Here is a 14898-nt window from a genome sequence, read left to right on the forward strand (position 1 = left end):
AGTATGACCACCGCTGCTAGATTGCAGGTTGGTTGTAACTATGGAAAAAAGCAGATAAAAACATGATGAAAAAAATTAATTAAGCCAGCAAAGGAGGCAATATGGAGAATCACAGAACAATAAATAAGTGCCTTGTATTAACTTCCCCTACATAATTTACTGAAGTAAGACTAGCCCTTTAAAGGGAATTAGGGAGTATTGGAGAAATGTAAGTGGTTAGGGGAATGTAACAGGCCTTAGACAAGAGCTGTTGTAGACAACATAGGATATTCCCAAAGGATATGGAGTTTTGTGCCCAACCCAGACCTCCAGGAGAGAGGTGAGACCAAGGGTATTGGAGCATGAAGGTTAGAGAGGACCTAGTACCTTCTAGAAAGATGCTTCATATCTTCATATGTCCTAGTTGATAAAGAGGATCCATGTTGGTTTTTGTTGTGAGACCCATAAATAAATCCCTTTCCCTTTTCAGGATATAGTAGGGCTGTGCTCTTTTTGGGAATAAAAATATTATAAGGCCTAATTCAGACAACCGTATTTTCTGCACACAAACATATTAAATGGTATTCCATCTCAATAAGAAGCCTGACCCATGGTCTGCAAATGTTTAAGAAAATAAACCAGCTTATACTCACCTGACCAACCAACCACCCATGGTGCCCATGTCCACACTGTACTCCACTTCTTGCTGGTGTCTTAACATAGCAGGTGATGGCTGGGTATGCTGCTCTGCCACTCACTGACTGAAGCGGGTCATTGCTGTAACCAGTGACTGGATGGCATTTCCTGCCATGTCAAGATTTGAGCAGGAAGTGGAACACAGCGAGCACATGGGCACTGTCAGAATAGCAGCAGAAGGGGATCGGTGAGGTCAGTATAAGCTAATTTTTTTTTACCCATTTGCAGCCCACGGGTCAGGTTTTTATTAAGCTGGAATACCCCTTTAAAGTAAATGGTGCAATTCAGACAACTGGTTTTCCTCGCGTACTGTTGCTCCTTGCAGAGAAAAGCGCAACCTGCCCATGTTTGTCCAATTTACATCCAAGACTCAAACGTTATTTCATTTATTTAAATAAATGGGTCCAGGTGAAAAATAAATGAACCCAGACGTGTTCTTTCAGAGTCTGTGTTTGGCAAACGGAAATTGGAATGACCTTCTGAATCGGGCCTAATTTTAAGACAAGGCATGGCATCTACACCCTGGGGAGACTCAGATCAGTTCAAAGCGAGATCTGAAATGTGCACATTTCCCAGGAGGTTGAAGAGGGTCACTAGAATATTCGAGTCACCTGCCTTGGAGAGAGGGGACTCTGTTCTGTATACTCCCAACATGGAGCAAGGCATTCCCCAAAATGTGTCTTTTTAGAAACACAGAGGCTCTGAAATGGTTAGTGAAGGCCCCCATACGCAGTAGGTTATTAGTGGGCAGCCCCTGACTCTTCTCTGACAGATGATGTCAGGGGAGAAAAGAATTGGACGCTTTGAATTTCAACACTGGATCCTTTTGTTCTTCAGGGAGATGAGCCAGTAGCAGCTTTTTTTCTCGCTCCCCTTCACAACACATACATGCTCAGCCAAACCAGACTTGAAGGTGTATAGGGGGCTGTGAGAGGTACATGGCTGCTGAATGAGAGTACAGGATTCTTTTAGGCTTCGTTCACAATGATGCCAGATGTTAAATAGCGCCACACAGAAAACCGCTGCATGCTGCGTTCTCCTGTGAGGCGCCATCAGCGTACAGTGCTGGATCTGTTCACTTAAAGAGGACTTTTCACTCGAATACAAACTAAAAACTAACTATATCAGTGGGCAGAGCGGCGCCCAGGGGTCCCCCTGCACTTACTAGTATGTCTGGGCGCTGCTCCGTTCGCCCGGTATAGGCTGCAGCACTGGCCAATCCCAGCGCACAGCTCATAGCCAGTCTATGAGCTCTGCGCTGCGATTGGCCAGCACTGCAGCAAGGGACACGCCTCCTACAAAAAATCAGTCCAATACAACAGACGGAGCTGAGACACCGGAGCCTATACCGGGCGAACGGAGCGGCGCCCAGGCATACTAGTAAGTGCAGGGGGACCCCTGGGCGCCGCTCTGCCCACTGATAGAGTTAGTTTTTAGTTTGTATACGAGTGAAAGGTCCTCTTTAAGTGTGCACCGACATATATCAGTAGTGCCCGGCTCTTGACCTAACACAGCTGGCCCACCACAACTGATATATGTGGAGCCGGCCTAAGCTTTATGTTGCTTGTTTCCACTGTTGGTGTCTGTCCAAACAGGGTGGAAAATTCGGATGCACATTTTGCTGCAACATCCACATGTTTTACAGTATATTGCGAAGGATGACATCCCTGGTGAATACATCTATAAATAAATAAAAACACACAGCGCCAACATAGTGCAGCACCAGTTAAAGCACCGGAAGGTAGAGGTATGCTGTGTGGCCCCGCACCTTTTTTGTGTGCAAATCAGGCACAACGCGGTTCAGGCTTAGTAGTAGTCCTTGACTGCAGCACAATGCGGGTGATGAAGGACAATCGCCAATGTTAAAATGTAGGAACATAAAAAAAGTAAAAAAATGCCCCCTGCACTGCCAAGGAAGGATTATAAAAAAAAATGTTTTCTCTTTAATATATATAGAATATCAGATAAAGGCAACGCGTTTCAATGTGGACATCACCTCTTCATCAGGCCATGTCCCATGGGGGACTATCAGCAGAAACAAGCTACACGCAGCAGATTTAGTCCATATCGCATGTCCGTTTACATGCGGATATTTATCCACTGCATGTGGAGGATTGGTAACATTTCTTCCACTTTGCTGCTTCTGTAAAATGCTGCAGATTTTATGCCGTCATATCCAGACCGTAAAATTTGCAGCATTTTCTCTATATGTGGACGTACCCTTAGATGCTCTGATACACACAAGTTTTAAAGCACTTCAATTTATTAGATGCCGATGCTCCCACCAACCCTAATTTTCGGTCCGCCTGTACTCGCCCTCATATAGCTCTTTCACTGCACGTGGTTACATGACTGTCCTAGAGTGAAGCTCTCTGCAGCCCGATAGTAGTATTTCTGCTGGATCTGAAGGATTGTGTGGTGAGCTGGGCGGGTATGCAGGGCTGGGACAGGTTCAGTTGAGGAAGTGATTTGTAAGGAAGAGCTGCGGTTTGCTTCCTGGTTGCCGACAACACATTTCTAGGGCAGACGTCTACATTTCCACAAGCTGGATCTGGGTTGGTGAGGTCTCCTGATTTTTCTACCGTGTTGTGCCAGGTTTATTGCTTTAGTGTTTGGGTTGTATATCTCCCACTACCTTGGCTTCAGATTTTGGTTGGACAACAGATTACATTGATGATCTGATCGGTTTTCTTCTTCCTTTGTGTAACTGCCTCTTCGTTCAGTAAATGTAATGCTGGATTTCTATGGATTTCTTAGGCAAGTTTTGTCTATTCATTTATCTTGTACGAGTCAGAGGACTTTAGAATCTGAACAGCCCTTTTATATGGGCCAGTTTATGGCCGGCAGCTGATTCCCGATCATTGGCTAGTGTAAAAGTCCGCCTGTCATCTAAGAGACAGGTGAGCTGATCGGATCATTATGCCAGCATAAAAATTCTTACGTTGGCACACCTCACACCGCTGTTACATTACTGCTGCCGATTATAATGTAAGAGAATGGTCGGCTGGTCAGACAATTATCTGCCTCTGTGAGGGTCATTAACCTTTCAGGACTGGGCCATTTTCAATTTTTGCTTTTCCATTTTCTACTCTCGGCCTTCCAGGGGACATCATTTTTTTATTTTTTGTTCATATAGCCGTATGAGGGTTTGTTTTTATGGCACTAGTTGTACTTTCTAATCTATTGGCACCATTCTATATTGCATACAATGTAGTGGGAAGCCTGAAAACAAATTCCAAATGGGTTGTAAATGGGGGGAAAAAGCGCAATTCCGGTATAGTTTTATGGGTTTCCTTTTTACGGCATTCCTTATCCGGTAAAACTGACCTGTTACCTTCATTCTCAGGGTCAGTACGATTACAGTGATACCACGTTTGTTTTTGTTTTTTTGTTAAGTTTTTACTTAAAAAAAAAATGAAAAGACAGATTTTTATTTGCCTTGCCATATTCTGACTTCCATAACATTTATATGTAGGTATACGGTGCTGTGTGGGGCTCAGTTTCTGTGGGATGATCTGTAATTTTCATTTATACCATTTTGGAGTGTGTTTGCCTTTTTGATCACATTTTATTCCATTTTTTTGGGAGGTGAAGTGACGAAAAAACAACAAATTTAACAATTAACCTCTGTTGGCCAGAGTTGAGAGCGGTATCAAAGAGTGTCTCTTGCTCTGGAGGACCTGTTCTGTCCTGGATTAGATAGCTCATAGGACGCTGTGTAATGCTCAGTTTCCCCTTATGAGATGGACTGTAACACCCAGTTTTGCCCCTTCTGGCAAGGTGTAGGTCAAGGATCAGCAACCTCCAGCACTCCAGGTGTTGTGAAACTACATCTCCCATCATGCACACTTGCTTTGATGCTCTCTAAACTCCCACACAAGTGGAAAGAGCACGCTGGGAGTAGGAGTTTCACAACAGCTGGAGTGCCGAATGTCGCTGATCCCTGGTGTAGGGAGTCATTTTTTGTAACACTGACTCCCTTATTGGTCAATTTAATATTCTATTGCTGGCATGATTGTTTGTACCAATGATACCATGGACTGCATCTCTATTTTATTTGCATGGCTGGCATTAGACGTCAGTGTAAGCAGTTTTTCTTTCCGAACTATAATTTTTTATGTCACATATGAGAAGTCAATGATGTGCAGAGTGTCTGCACAAACATAAAAGCAGTAGTAACTTTACCTAATTCCCTGTAAACTAATTCTCAGTCTCTTCTAGGCTAAAAATATGGACTACAAAGCTTACCATGCCAACCCCAAGCCACCGCTACCGTGATATTGAGAGGACAGCTGAGTACCTCCAACCAGAAAAGTGTCTCCCACCACCAGTAGATAACTCCATGGATAAAGTGTGGTTCATCAAAGATGGCTGCGGCATTGCTTGTGGCATAGTAACCTGGTTCCTGGTTTTCTATGCAGAGTTTGTTGTTATTTTTGTTATGCTGCTGCCATCCAAAGACTTGGTTTATAGCACAATCAATGGGATTATCTTTAATTTGTTGGCGTTCCTAGCTCTGGCTTCACATTTTCGAGCTATGATCACCGATCCTGTAAGTATATCGGCTTCTGGCTTTACTCTATAGGTTATTTTATATTTTGGAGAGAGACACTAAGTAATGCATTTTAAGGCTATGGACACCATTGGAGACATTTTCGGTTATTGCATTATATCTGTCTTGGTCTAAAAATCTTTTTTCTAATTGGCCTTTATTAGAAATCTTCTACAGCCTTCAGTTTTCATTCTCTCTGGTTTTCAGAGAGATGCTCTGAAGACTCCATCTGTAGCCCTTACCGCTTCACTTCTGACAGCTCCTAAAGACTCATTTACGCTGAATTCCTATCAAATGAGCATTTATGAGCTGTCAGGGGACTAGAGATAAGGTCTACAGATCAAGCCATCAGAACAGCTCTCTGATGGATTTCAATGAAATGCAGAACAGTCTCCAGAATAGTGAAAACTGAAGGCTGTAGAAGACAAATTGTTGACACTTATTAAAGGGAACCTGTGACCTGTATTTTGGGTATAGAGCTGAGGACATGGGTTGCTAGATGGCCGCTAGCACATCCGCAATACCCAGTCCCCATAGCTCTGTGTGCTTTTAGTGTGTAAAAAAAATGATTTGATACATATGCAAATTAACCTGAGATGAGTCCTGTCCCTGAGATGAGTCCTGTCTCTGAGATGAGTCCTGTCTCTGAGATGAGTCCTGTCTCTGAGATGAGTCCTGTCTCTGAGATGAGTCCTGTCTCTGAGATGAGTCCTGTCTCTGAGATGAGTCCTGTCCCTGAGATGAGTCCTGTCCCTGAGATGAGTCCTGTCCCTGAGATGAGTCCTGTCCCTGAGATGAGTCCTGTCCCTGAGATGAGTCCTGTCCCTGAGATGAGTCCTGTCCCTGAGATGAGTCCTGTCCCTGAGATGAGTCCTGTCCCCGAGATGAGTCCTGTCCCTGAGATGAGTCCTGTCCCTGAGATGAGTCCTGTCCCTGAGATGAGTCCTGTCCCTGAGATGAGTCCTGTCCCTGAGATGAGTCCTGTCCCTGAGATGAGTCCTGTCCCTGAGATGAGTCCTGTCCCTGAGATGAGTCCTGTCCCTGAGATGAGTCCTGTCCCTGAGATGAGTCCGGGACAGGACACATCTTAGGTTAATTTACATATGTATCAAATCGTTTTTTTTTTAACACAATAAAAGCACATAGAGCTATGGGGACTGGTATTGTGGATGTGCTAGCGGCGATCTAGCAACCCATGTCATATTTAGCCCAAGATAATTTGAATTCATTAATAAAAGGCTATGCCCCCAAAGGATATCATCATTTCCCTTGACATATTGTATTGCATACCTGCTTTCTGCCTATGGTGGAATTCCTGCAGCCTTGCATGCTGACAGACATGGTACGTGAAATTTAAAGAGGTTTTCTAAGCGTATCTGTAATTTTTTTATTTTTTTTCCCATGTCCTCCAGTCTGGACACAGTGCTGACAGTTTTTACCTACAGTATAGTAAGGCAGATTTCCATGGATGTTCTACTATAAGGTTTCTTAAAAAAAAAAAATTGTAGCAAAAACAAATGTATAAAAATGTAAAATCCATATAATCTTAAACAGCCAGTGCTCCAAATCCAAGTCCCTTATTATACTAAAATGCTGGAATGCTTAGACATTTTTAGGATGCCGTCTCCCTTAGTCATAGGAGCATATGATAGCTAGGTATTTGTGGCAGGATGTCGTTGGACAGGTTTAATTAGATGCAGTATTTGGTGTGGTTCTCATGTTTATATGGACGTTGTCACAGAAGACCTCCATTACTACAGCCATAAAACGCACCTACGGACGAGTCATGACTCAGTGGTGATGTTTGTGTTGTAAGTTTCTTGTGACTAAGTAAACTCCCAGTCACAGTACTGGGAGACATTTGAGAATGTTTCATGTGAAGGGACTTGCTTGGGGAGCAAAATTGCATTTTAGTTTTTTCCTCCCCACTTTCCAATAGCCCTAACGTTTTTATTTTTCCATTCATATAATCATATGAGGGCTTATTATTTGCGGGACTAGATGAATTTTTAATGGCACCATTTAATTTAACATGGCTGTTATTGGAAAATGGGGAAACAAATTTTATCCTGTTAAATTGAAAAAAAAAAATACATAACTCTATCAAGGTTTTGGGGGATTTGACATCACAGTGTTTACTGTGCGCTAAAAATGACATGACGTCCTTGTTCTTTGGCTCAATACAAATCTAGCGATACCAAACCTGTATATATTATTTTATTTTTACTACTTTTAAAAAAATCTAACTTTTCTTTGCAACGTTGCAGAACGAATCGACCCATTCATTCTCTGTAAGGCCGGAAGGTGTGCTGGCTGCATCCGCATTTCCGGAGCACAGCCCCAATCTTCCGGTCCGCGGCTCCCGAAAAAAATAGAACATGTTCTATTCTTGACCGAAATTGCAGACAAGAATAGGCAGTTTTATGAGGGTGCCAGCCGGGTGTATTGCGGGTCCGCAATACACTACGGACGTGTGAATAGACCCTTAGGGTGAACAGGATTTTTACAGCGTCTCTGCTGCACTTTGCTTTGTGCACACAGCAACAGGGAGCTTACCATGCTGCCGGGTGCTGGTTGTATATTACAGCCAGCACCTGCTGCATATGGAGCTGGCTCACTGCAAAAATTCCCTCTACCAACATGACGGTATGAAAATGAGACATTATATAGTACATGACAGTACCTTTCTAACAATGTTACAATCTCCCCATTAATTTCTCCAATCGCTCCGCTATTTTATCTTCAGCCTGGCAGCTCAAAGGGCATGTCCTTTCTGCTGCAGATCTCTCCCTGTAACTGCCACAGCTTCTAACAGAACATATGGCTGGTGGCAATTGAAGATTTGAACTGAGCACATTCGACCAGCTCAGTGAGAAGGAGAAAAAAAATAAGGAAAAGAACAAACAGCAGGTGGCGCTATGCAGATACATTTTATTGAATAGATGACTGGTTATACAAAATGTTTGATTATATGCGAATATAAAAGTATTCAGATCCAGGTGCTGGTTTGAAAAATGTAGAATATGTTTCATGACACAATACTATTCTCAGAATAGGACATCAATATCTGATTGGCGGGGGTCTGACTCCTGGTACCCACACTGATCATCTTTTTGAAGAGGCCACAGCACTCCGTTGAGCACTGCAGCCTCTTCCTAGGTCAGTGACATCACGTTTATTCATCACATGGCCTATGTGCAGCTCCGTTGCTAGACCATGTACAGTACTGTGCTTGGTGTGCTGTGAGGACCCCTACAAATCTGATATTGATGACCTGAGGATGCTTTTTTACATTGGTCAAATCAAGGAAGCACAGATACTTGGGAGAAAGTGGTCTGAAAAAAAGCTGGAGTGCTTCTTTATAAGGCATTTTGGCACTGACGTGTCAGAGGTTTCTATTTTGGGAACCATTTTTGGCCAATTCTAGAGTCGACCCTTCTAGTAGATCAGGAGTTGCTGAGGTTCTTCGGTGATCTAACACATTCATGTCACATTTCTTCCTCAGTTGGGTGTTTAGGGGTTATCACTATTTTGAATTTGTATGCTTCCATGCATTGGATTGCTGCAATATGATTGCGTTAACAAGCTGGTGTACAGGTGGGACTATAATAGTCCCTATTGCGTATGCAGTGTATACATAGGCAAAAGTCTGTTGATGCTAATTCACACTAGTGAGGTTGGCCATCATTGCATAGCTGTAGCAGTATGCCCCAAGACCTCATAGAACAAATCTGGTGAGTGCTGAAGTACGGAAACATGTTTGTCGTCCAGTTGCAACTCTCGCTACCAAGTTCCAAACTTCCGATGGAAGCAACGTCAGCACAAGGAGTGCTCAGCATACCACCAATGAGTTCTGGAGCACCAGAAGTGAGTCTGGTCTTCGGCTTTCATTAGCCGATGAAAGCCAATGAGTTACTACTGGCTGGTGGCCACCTTACCATCCATCTAAGTGAGGATCTCAAAGGTGGAAGCCATGCCCATAAAATATTTATGGCAGAACATGAGAATATGGCCTGTGTCCGTTTTGGGAATGCTCCTTTAATGGGGAATAATGATGTGGGGCTGTTTGTCTGGACCCCTTAGTCAAAGTAAAGATGGTTGGAACAACTTTTTTGAGAATTTTATGCTACCAGTTCTGGCTCTGGACGGTTCCTTTCTGAGACATTTTAATGCAGTATTTGATCGTACAAACAAGATTGGAAAAAAGAAACCATCATCATTTTACCTCCATATAAAGTTTGGTTACAGTAAATATTGTCTAACATGCACTTTCATATATGCTGTCGCTAGGAGCATGTTAGAGGCCCATGGAGCTGCTTGGCATAATTGCCGTTAAAAGCCTCACTTATCAGGGTACATATTGACTCAGCTAGGTGTGCCGTTAATCAGGTGCTCTTGATGTCATAGGAGATATAACATGGAGCTCCTGTAAGAGGACATGGTGATATTTATAGCCAGCTTCTCGAGAATCCTGCTTAAACCTCTAGTGTGTGTCAATGGAAAGGTGCATTAGTGATAGTCGGGATCAATATGGTTCCAAAGATCATTGTGCTGACAGCAATCTTCTTAACACCACCATTAGCCTGATTGTCTGGTTGAATGGGATTGTTACTTGGAAGGTAGATGTGTGTCTGACACACCCCTGGCACCATATATCTCAGTTTTCTTACTGTTTCGGGGCTGTTCCTAGCAAAAAGATTATCATGTGTTATTAACATCCACATGAATGCCAGGACCCAACGTGTCCCAGTAGGATGTTGCCCAGAACATCACACTTCCCTTTTCCTATAGTGCATCCTGCTAGCATCTCTTCCCCTGGTAACCAATGAACATGCACCCAGCCATCAACATGATGTAAAAAAAAAGTGTGATTCATCAGACCAGGTCACCTTCTTGCATTGCTCCATCGTCCATTTTTGAGGTTCAAATGCTGATTGTAGACAGGTCCCCGCATGGGCAGTCTGTCAAGTCTACAACTATGCACTATGTGTACTGCCACCTTTCTATCATAGCTAGCCATAACATTTTCAGCAATTAGTGGTACAGTAGCTCTTTTGTTGGATCGAACCAGGCAGGCTAGCCTTCACTACCCAGGAGCATCCATGATCCTTGTGCAACCATGACCTTGATGTCGGTTAACTGGTTGTCCTTCCCTTGGATTACTTTTGATAGGTGCTAGCCACAGCATTCTGGAAACCCCCACCTAAGACCTGCGGTTTTGGAAGTGTTGAAACTAAAAAGTTGTCTAGCCTTTACCATTTGACCCATGTCAAAGTCGCTCAGATCCTTACACTTACTTGCCCGTTTTCCCTGCTTTCAAAACATCAACTCAACTCAAACTCAAGAAGCCACTGTTCACTTGCTTGCCCAATATATCCCAAGCCTTGACAACGCCATTATCATAAGAGAACTCAGTTTTGTTCATGCTATCTGTTGTGGTTTTATTGTTATGACTGATCATAGTATAGTGTATGCAATTGTGACATGAGCCTGTATGGAAGTCAGTGGAGTGAAGTTCAGTCGCACCCCTTGTTCCCGTGGAAAGTGGGCGACTGTAAACAATCCGTTAAATTCATATGACACATACCTTGGCTTTCTTTATGTATTCCAGTGTGGGAATGTCTAGATATAAAACTTCTCTTAGTTACAGAGATTTTTCTCATTTACAGTGTCAGCTTTTCACTGTAGGAGGGGAGTTATTTGACTTGTACATTACACAGGTTTGCATAATTGTCCTTCTCCAGTTCAAGATTTGTAAAGCAAATTTTTGTGGCTGATGTCACTGGTGAAATGGTGATCGGTGTTAGTTACAAAGCAAAGTATACATAATATATATATGTGTGTGTATGTATGTGTGTGTGTATATATATATATATATATATATATATGTGTGTGTATGTGTGTATATATATATATATATATACACACACACACACACACACACGTATAATATCCATACATTGGGCCAGATTTATCATTAGCTCAAGTCAAAATATTGGAGTGAAAAAGTCAAAAAAAATTGTGCAATCGCTAAATCTGTGCAAAAATTTGCTACTTTTATTGGATCTGCGCTATGCTCACCAATTTTCTGAAAGTAGGCGTGTTTTCTTATGTAAATGTTTCTCTAGACAGATTTACTATTGCGACAATTTAAAAAGTCGCAAAAAGTTGCACAATTTCACTCCAGTGAGGACCATACTTATCTTAAGCGACTTTTTTATAGAACATGCGACTTTTTCGTAAACACGTGCGACTTTTGTAAAGCCGTTTACTGAAGGATAAACTGCTACCGTCAAACCACATTTATCTCAGTATTAAAGGACCATTAATAAATCTGACTTAGCCAGAAGTGACTTTCGACGTATGTAAAAGTGGAGTGAGATGTAAGTGTAATGGTAAATCTAGCCCATTATGTATACTCTACATATAACATTCCATAATGCAGATTTGTAAGAATAAAACCATGGATAACACTGTGGCATCCATGGCATGCTGCGGTATTATCTCTGTCAAAAATTCTGGATCAGTTGCCGGAATGCCGGATCCGGCATTAATTTACATTGAAATGTATTAGTGCCGGATTCGGCATTAAAAATACCGCAATGCCGGATCCGTCCTTCCGGTCTGCGCATGCTCTAACTCATGTTTAATAGCAGGTCCTCTTACCTGCTTGCGGGTGCTCTGGTCGCAAAGGAATGCTATGGATGGACAAGGCACGTAGCGCATGCGCAGTCCAATCATAGTGTATGTGAATGGTGGCTGCTAATGGGCAGGACTGGTCACATGACCCGCTATCAGAGCAAGAGGACCGGCTAATTAACATGAATTATGCACCTTAAACCTTCGGACATTGGCACCAATGGTTTTATAAAGCCTTGTACTAGCTGCATGTATATGCCCAGCACATTTGTAGCTGGTAATATAGTTTTTCACCTCCCCACAGCGTGGCCGGACCCTTGGTGGTGAGCATTCTTGCCTGACCCCTGCCACTCCATTTCTACCCTGCCAACTCTGCAGATCCCAGGTCTCCCTGCACGTGACCACTACAGCCAATCACTGGCTGTAGCGGTGGCATGTCACCCATGAGACATCTTACCCAGGGCTTTTGGGACTTTTTGGAGTTACTTTCACAAAAATGTAGCAACTTTAGCATTTTTACACCAGTCACTCCAGTTTTGAAAAGTAAGTGGGCCTGGTTAGCTCTGTTAATAAATCTCACTCCAGATTTATCGCGGTGCCCAGGGATGAGCGGATGAGTTTCATCCAAAGTCAATTCACATAAAACTTTGTTAGAATACTGTATGAATCGAGCACTCCGTACAGTATTAGAATGTATTGGCACCGATGAGCCGAAGTTATTACTTTGCAAAGACTCGCGAGACTTCGGGTAATAACTTCAGAAATTAATTTCTACTGTAAAAAACTTTTACCACTTGGAACCGAAACCGAGTACTCGGCTATCTCCAGAACGCTCATAGAAATAAATGGAGCAGCCACCGGCATGACCGGCAGCTCTAATAATTTCAGAGGTCTGCAGGGGGTATGAGGTCCCCCTTCTCGTGATAGGTGGTGGTCCTGGCGGTAGGTCCTCCGCCAATCTAACAGCTATCGCCTATCCTGTGGATAGGAGATGACTTGGGCCTCATGCACACGGCCGTGTTCCGCGGCAGAGAGAGGACCGTGGAAACCCGGCCGGGATTCCTCCTGACAGCATGAGCGCACGGCGTCCTTGGTTGCTATGACGCCGTGCGCTTCATGCAGCCACTGCTGTACAGTAATACACTATACTAGTTACTGTATTACTGTACAGCAGCGGCTGCATTAAGCGCACGGCGTCATATCGACCAATGACGCGGTGCGCTCATGCTGTCAGGAGGAATCCCGGCCGGGTTTCCACGGTCCTCTCTCGGCCGCGGAACACGGCCGTGTGCATGAGGCCTAACTCTTACAGAATACCCCTTTAATGCAAAGTTCGCCAAGGCAGACTCAAGTAAAACTAACATCTAATATTCCCCTCATGATAAATCCCCCTTATGAGTTCAGTGCACTAGCTTTATAACCCTGAAAGCTGAAAATGTATACTACAAATCGCCGTAATAGATAATTAGAATGTAAAGTCGTTTCTGACCAGTCAGCCCTTTTTGGTTTTGTGACGCATGAAGCAATGACAGTTTGACACTGCTCCTGACAGGTTGCCATCACACTCCATTGTTCTGCCTCTAGCTTTTAAACCTGGAACTGTAGTTAGGAAAAAATAGTTTCCCATTTTCAGTGTACAGTAATGGCCATTTTTAACTTTCTTCTGGAAGGCCTTTTTTTTTATTACTAGAGGGGTTTTCTGAGACTTTAAAGTGAACCTGTCACCGGGATTTAGTGTATAGAGCTGAGGACATGGGCTGATAGATGGCCACTAGCACATCTGCAATATCCAGTCCCCATAGCTCTGATACATATGCAAATTAACCTGAGATGAGTCCTGTCCCTGAGATGAGTCCAGCGTGAAGGAGCCCATCACTGCCCCGCATCCTCAGAATCTCCTCCTTGCTCCCCGAAGTCAGATAGCCAGAGCGCAGTAATCTTGCGATGTGCGAGCTAGTGCATGCGCAGTTCCTTCCCTGAGGCTGATGCCAGCACAGGGAAGGAACACTATAATGACACTGCGCATGCGCTAGCTCGCGCATCACGAGATTACGGCGACCTGGCTTTCTGACGTCGGGGAGCAAGGAGGAGATTCTGAGGATGCTGGGCTCATCTCCCGTACAGGACTCATCTCAGGTTAATTTGCATATGTATCAAATCTTTTTTTTTTTTTTTTTTTTTTTTTTTTTTTTTTACACAATGATAGCACACAGAGCTATGGGTACTGGGTATTGCGGATGTGCTAGTGGCCATCTAGCAACCCATGTCCTCAGCTCTATACACAAAATCCCGGTGACAGGTTCCCTTTAATACTGATAACTTATCTTCTGGATAGGTCATCAGTATCTGATCGGTGGGGGTCCAACATCTGGCACCCCTGCCAATTAGCTGTTTGAGAAGGCAGTGGCACTCGCAGTAGCTTTTCCCTAGGCCAACGACAACGACACATTCATCGGTTGTGTGGCCTTAGGAGCAGCTCAGCCCCACTGAAGTAAATGGGGTTGAGTGTGATGCCAAGCACAGCCACTATGCAATGTACGGTGCTGTGCTTGGTAAGCTGCGCTCACAGGAGCGCCACTGCCTTCCCAAACAACTGATCGGCGGGGGTCCCCGGATGTCGGAACCCCACCGATCGGATACTGATCACCTATCCCGAGGAGAAGTCATCAGTATTAAAGTCTTGGAAATCCCTTTTAATTATAGTATTTGCTTGTCTCCACTAAAGTCATGTTTCTCCTGTTTCTTTTTTTCCACCCAGGGGGCCGTTCCTAAAGGAAATGCCACAAAGGAATACATTGAAAGCCTGCAATTGAAACCAGGACAAGTGGTTTACAAATGCCCAAAATGTTGCAGCATCAAGCCTGACAGAGCTCACCATTGCAGGTATTGTGCGGAGACTCTGCTGATCTCCATGTGTACATAGAAGTGGACCGGTCATGAAAGTATGCATTCCCCATGTAATAACACATCTGGACATCTGTTCTTAGAACTCTTTGTTGCACCATTCCTTTATTATTCCTGCTAGAAGTTTT

At 43.6% G+C, this 14898-nt stretch overlaps 1 protein-coding gene across 4 annotated transcripts in view; it reads left to right on the forward strand.

Annotated features, from left to right (window-relative positions):
- ZDHHC3 (zinc finger DHHC-type palmitoyltransferase 3) overlaps positions 1-14898 on the forward strand; it is a 60844-nt gene that overhangs the window by 5877 nt on the left and 40069 nt on the right. For 2 of the 4 annotated variants that reach the window (XM_044295864.1, XM_044295867.1), the window contains exons 2-3: positions 4897-5227; positions 14625-14749. In XM_044295864.1, the coding sequence (XP_044151799.1) occupies positions 4925-5227; positions 14625-14749 (428 nt within the window). In that variant the 5' untranslated portion in view covers positions 4897-4924. Of the gene's footprint in view, positions 1-3150; positions 3235-4896; positions 5228-14624; positions 14750-14898 lie in introns of those variants that run through there. The other 2 variants (XM_044295865.1, XM_044295866.1) reach the window with 2 other exon arrangements.

The sequence above is a fragment of the Bufo gargarizans genome, chromosome 5 (assembly GCF_014858855.1).
Source record: "Bufo gargarizans isolate SCDJY-AF-19 chromosome 5, ASM1485885v1, whole genome shotgun sequence".
In the NCBI taxonomy this organism is placed as follows: domain Eukaryota; kingdom Metazoa; phylum Chordata; class Amphibia; order Anura; family Bufonidae; genus Bufo; species Bufo gargarizans.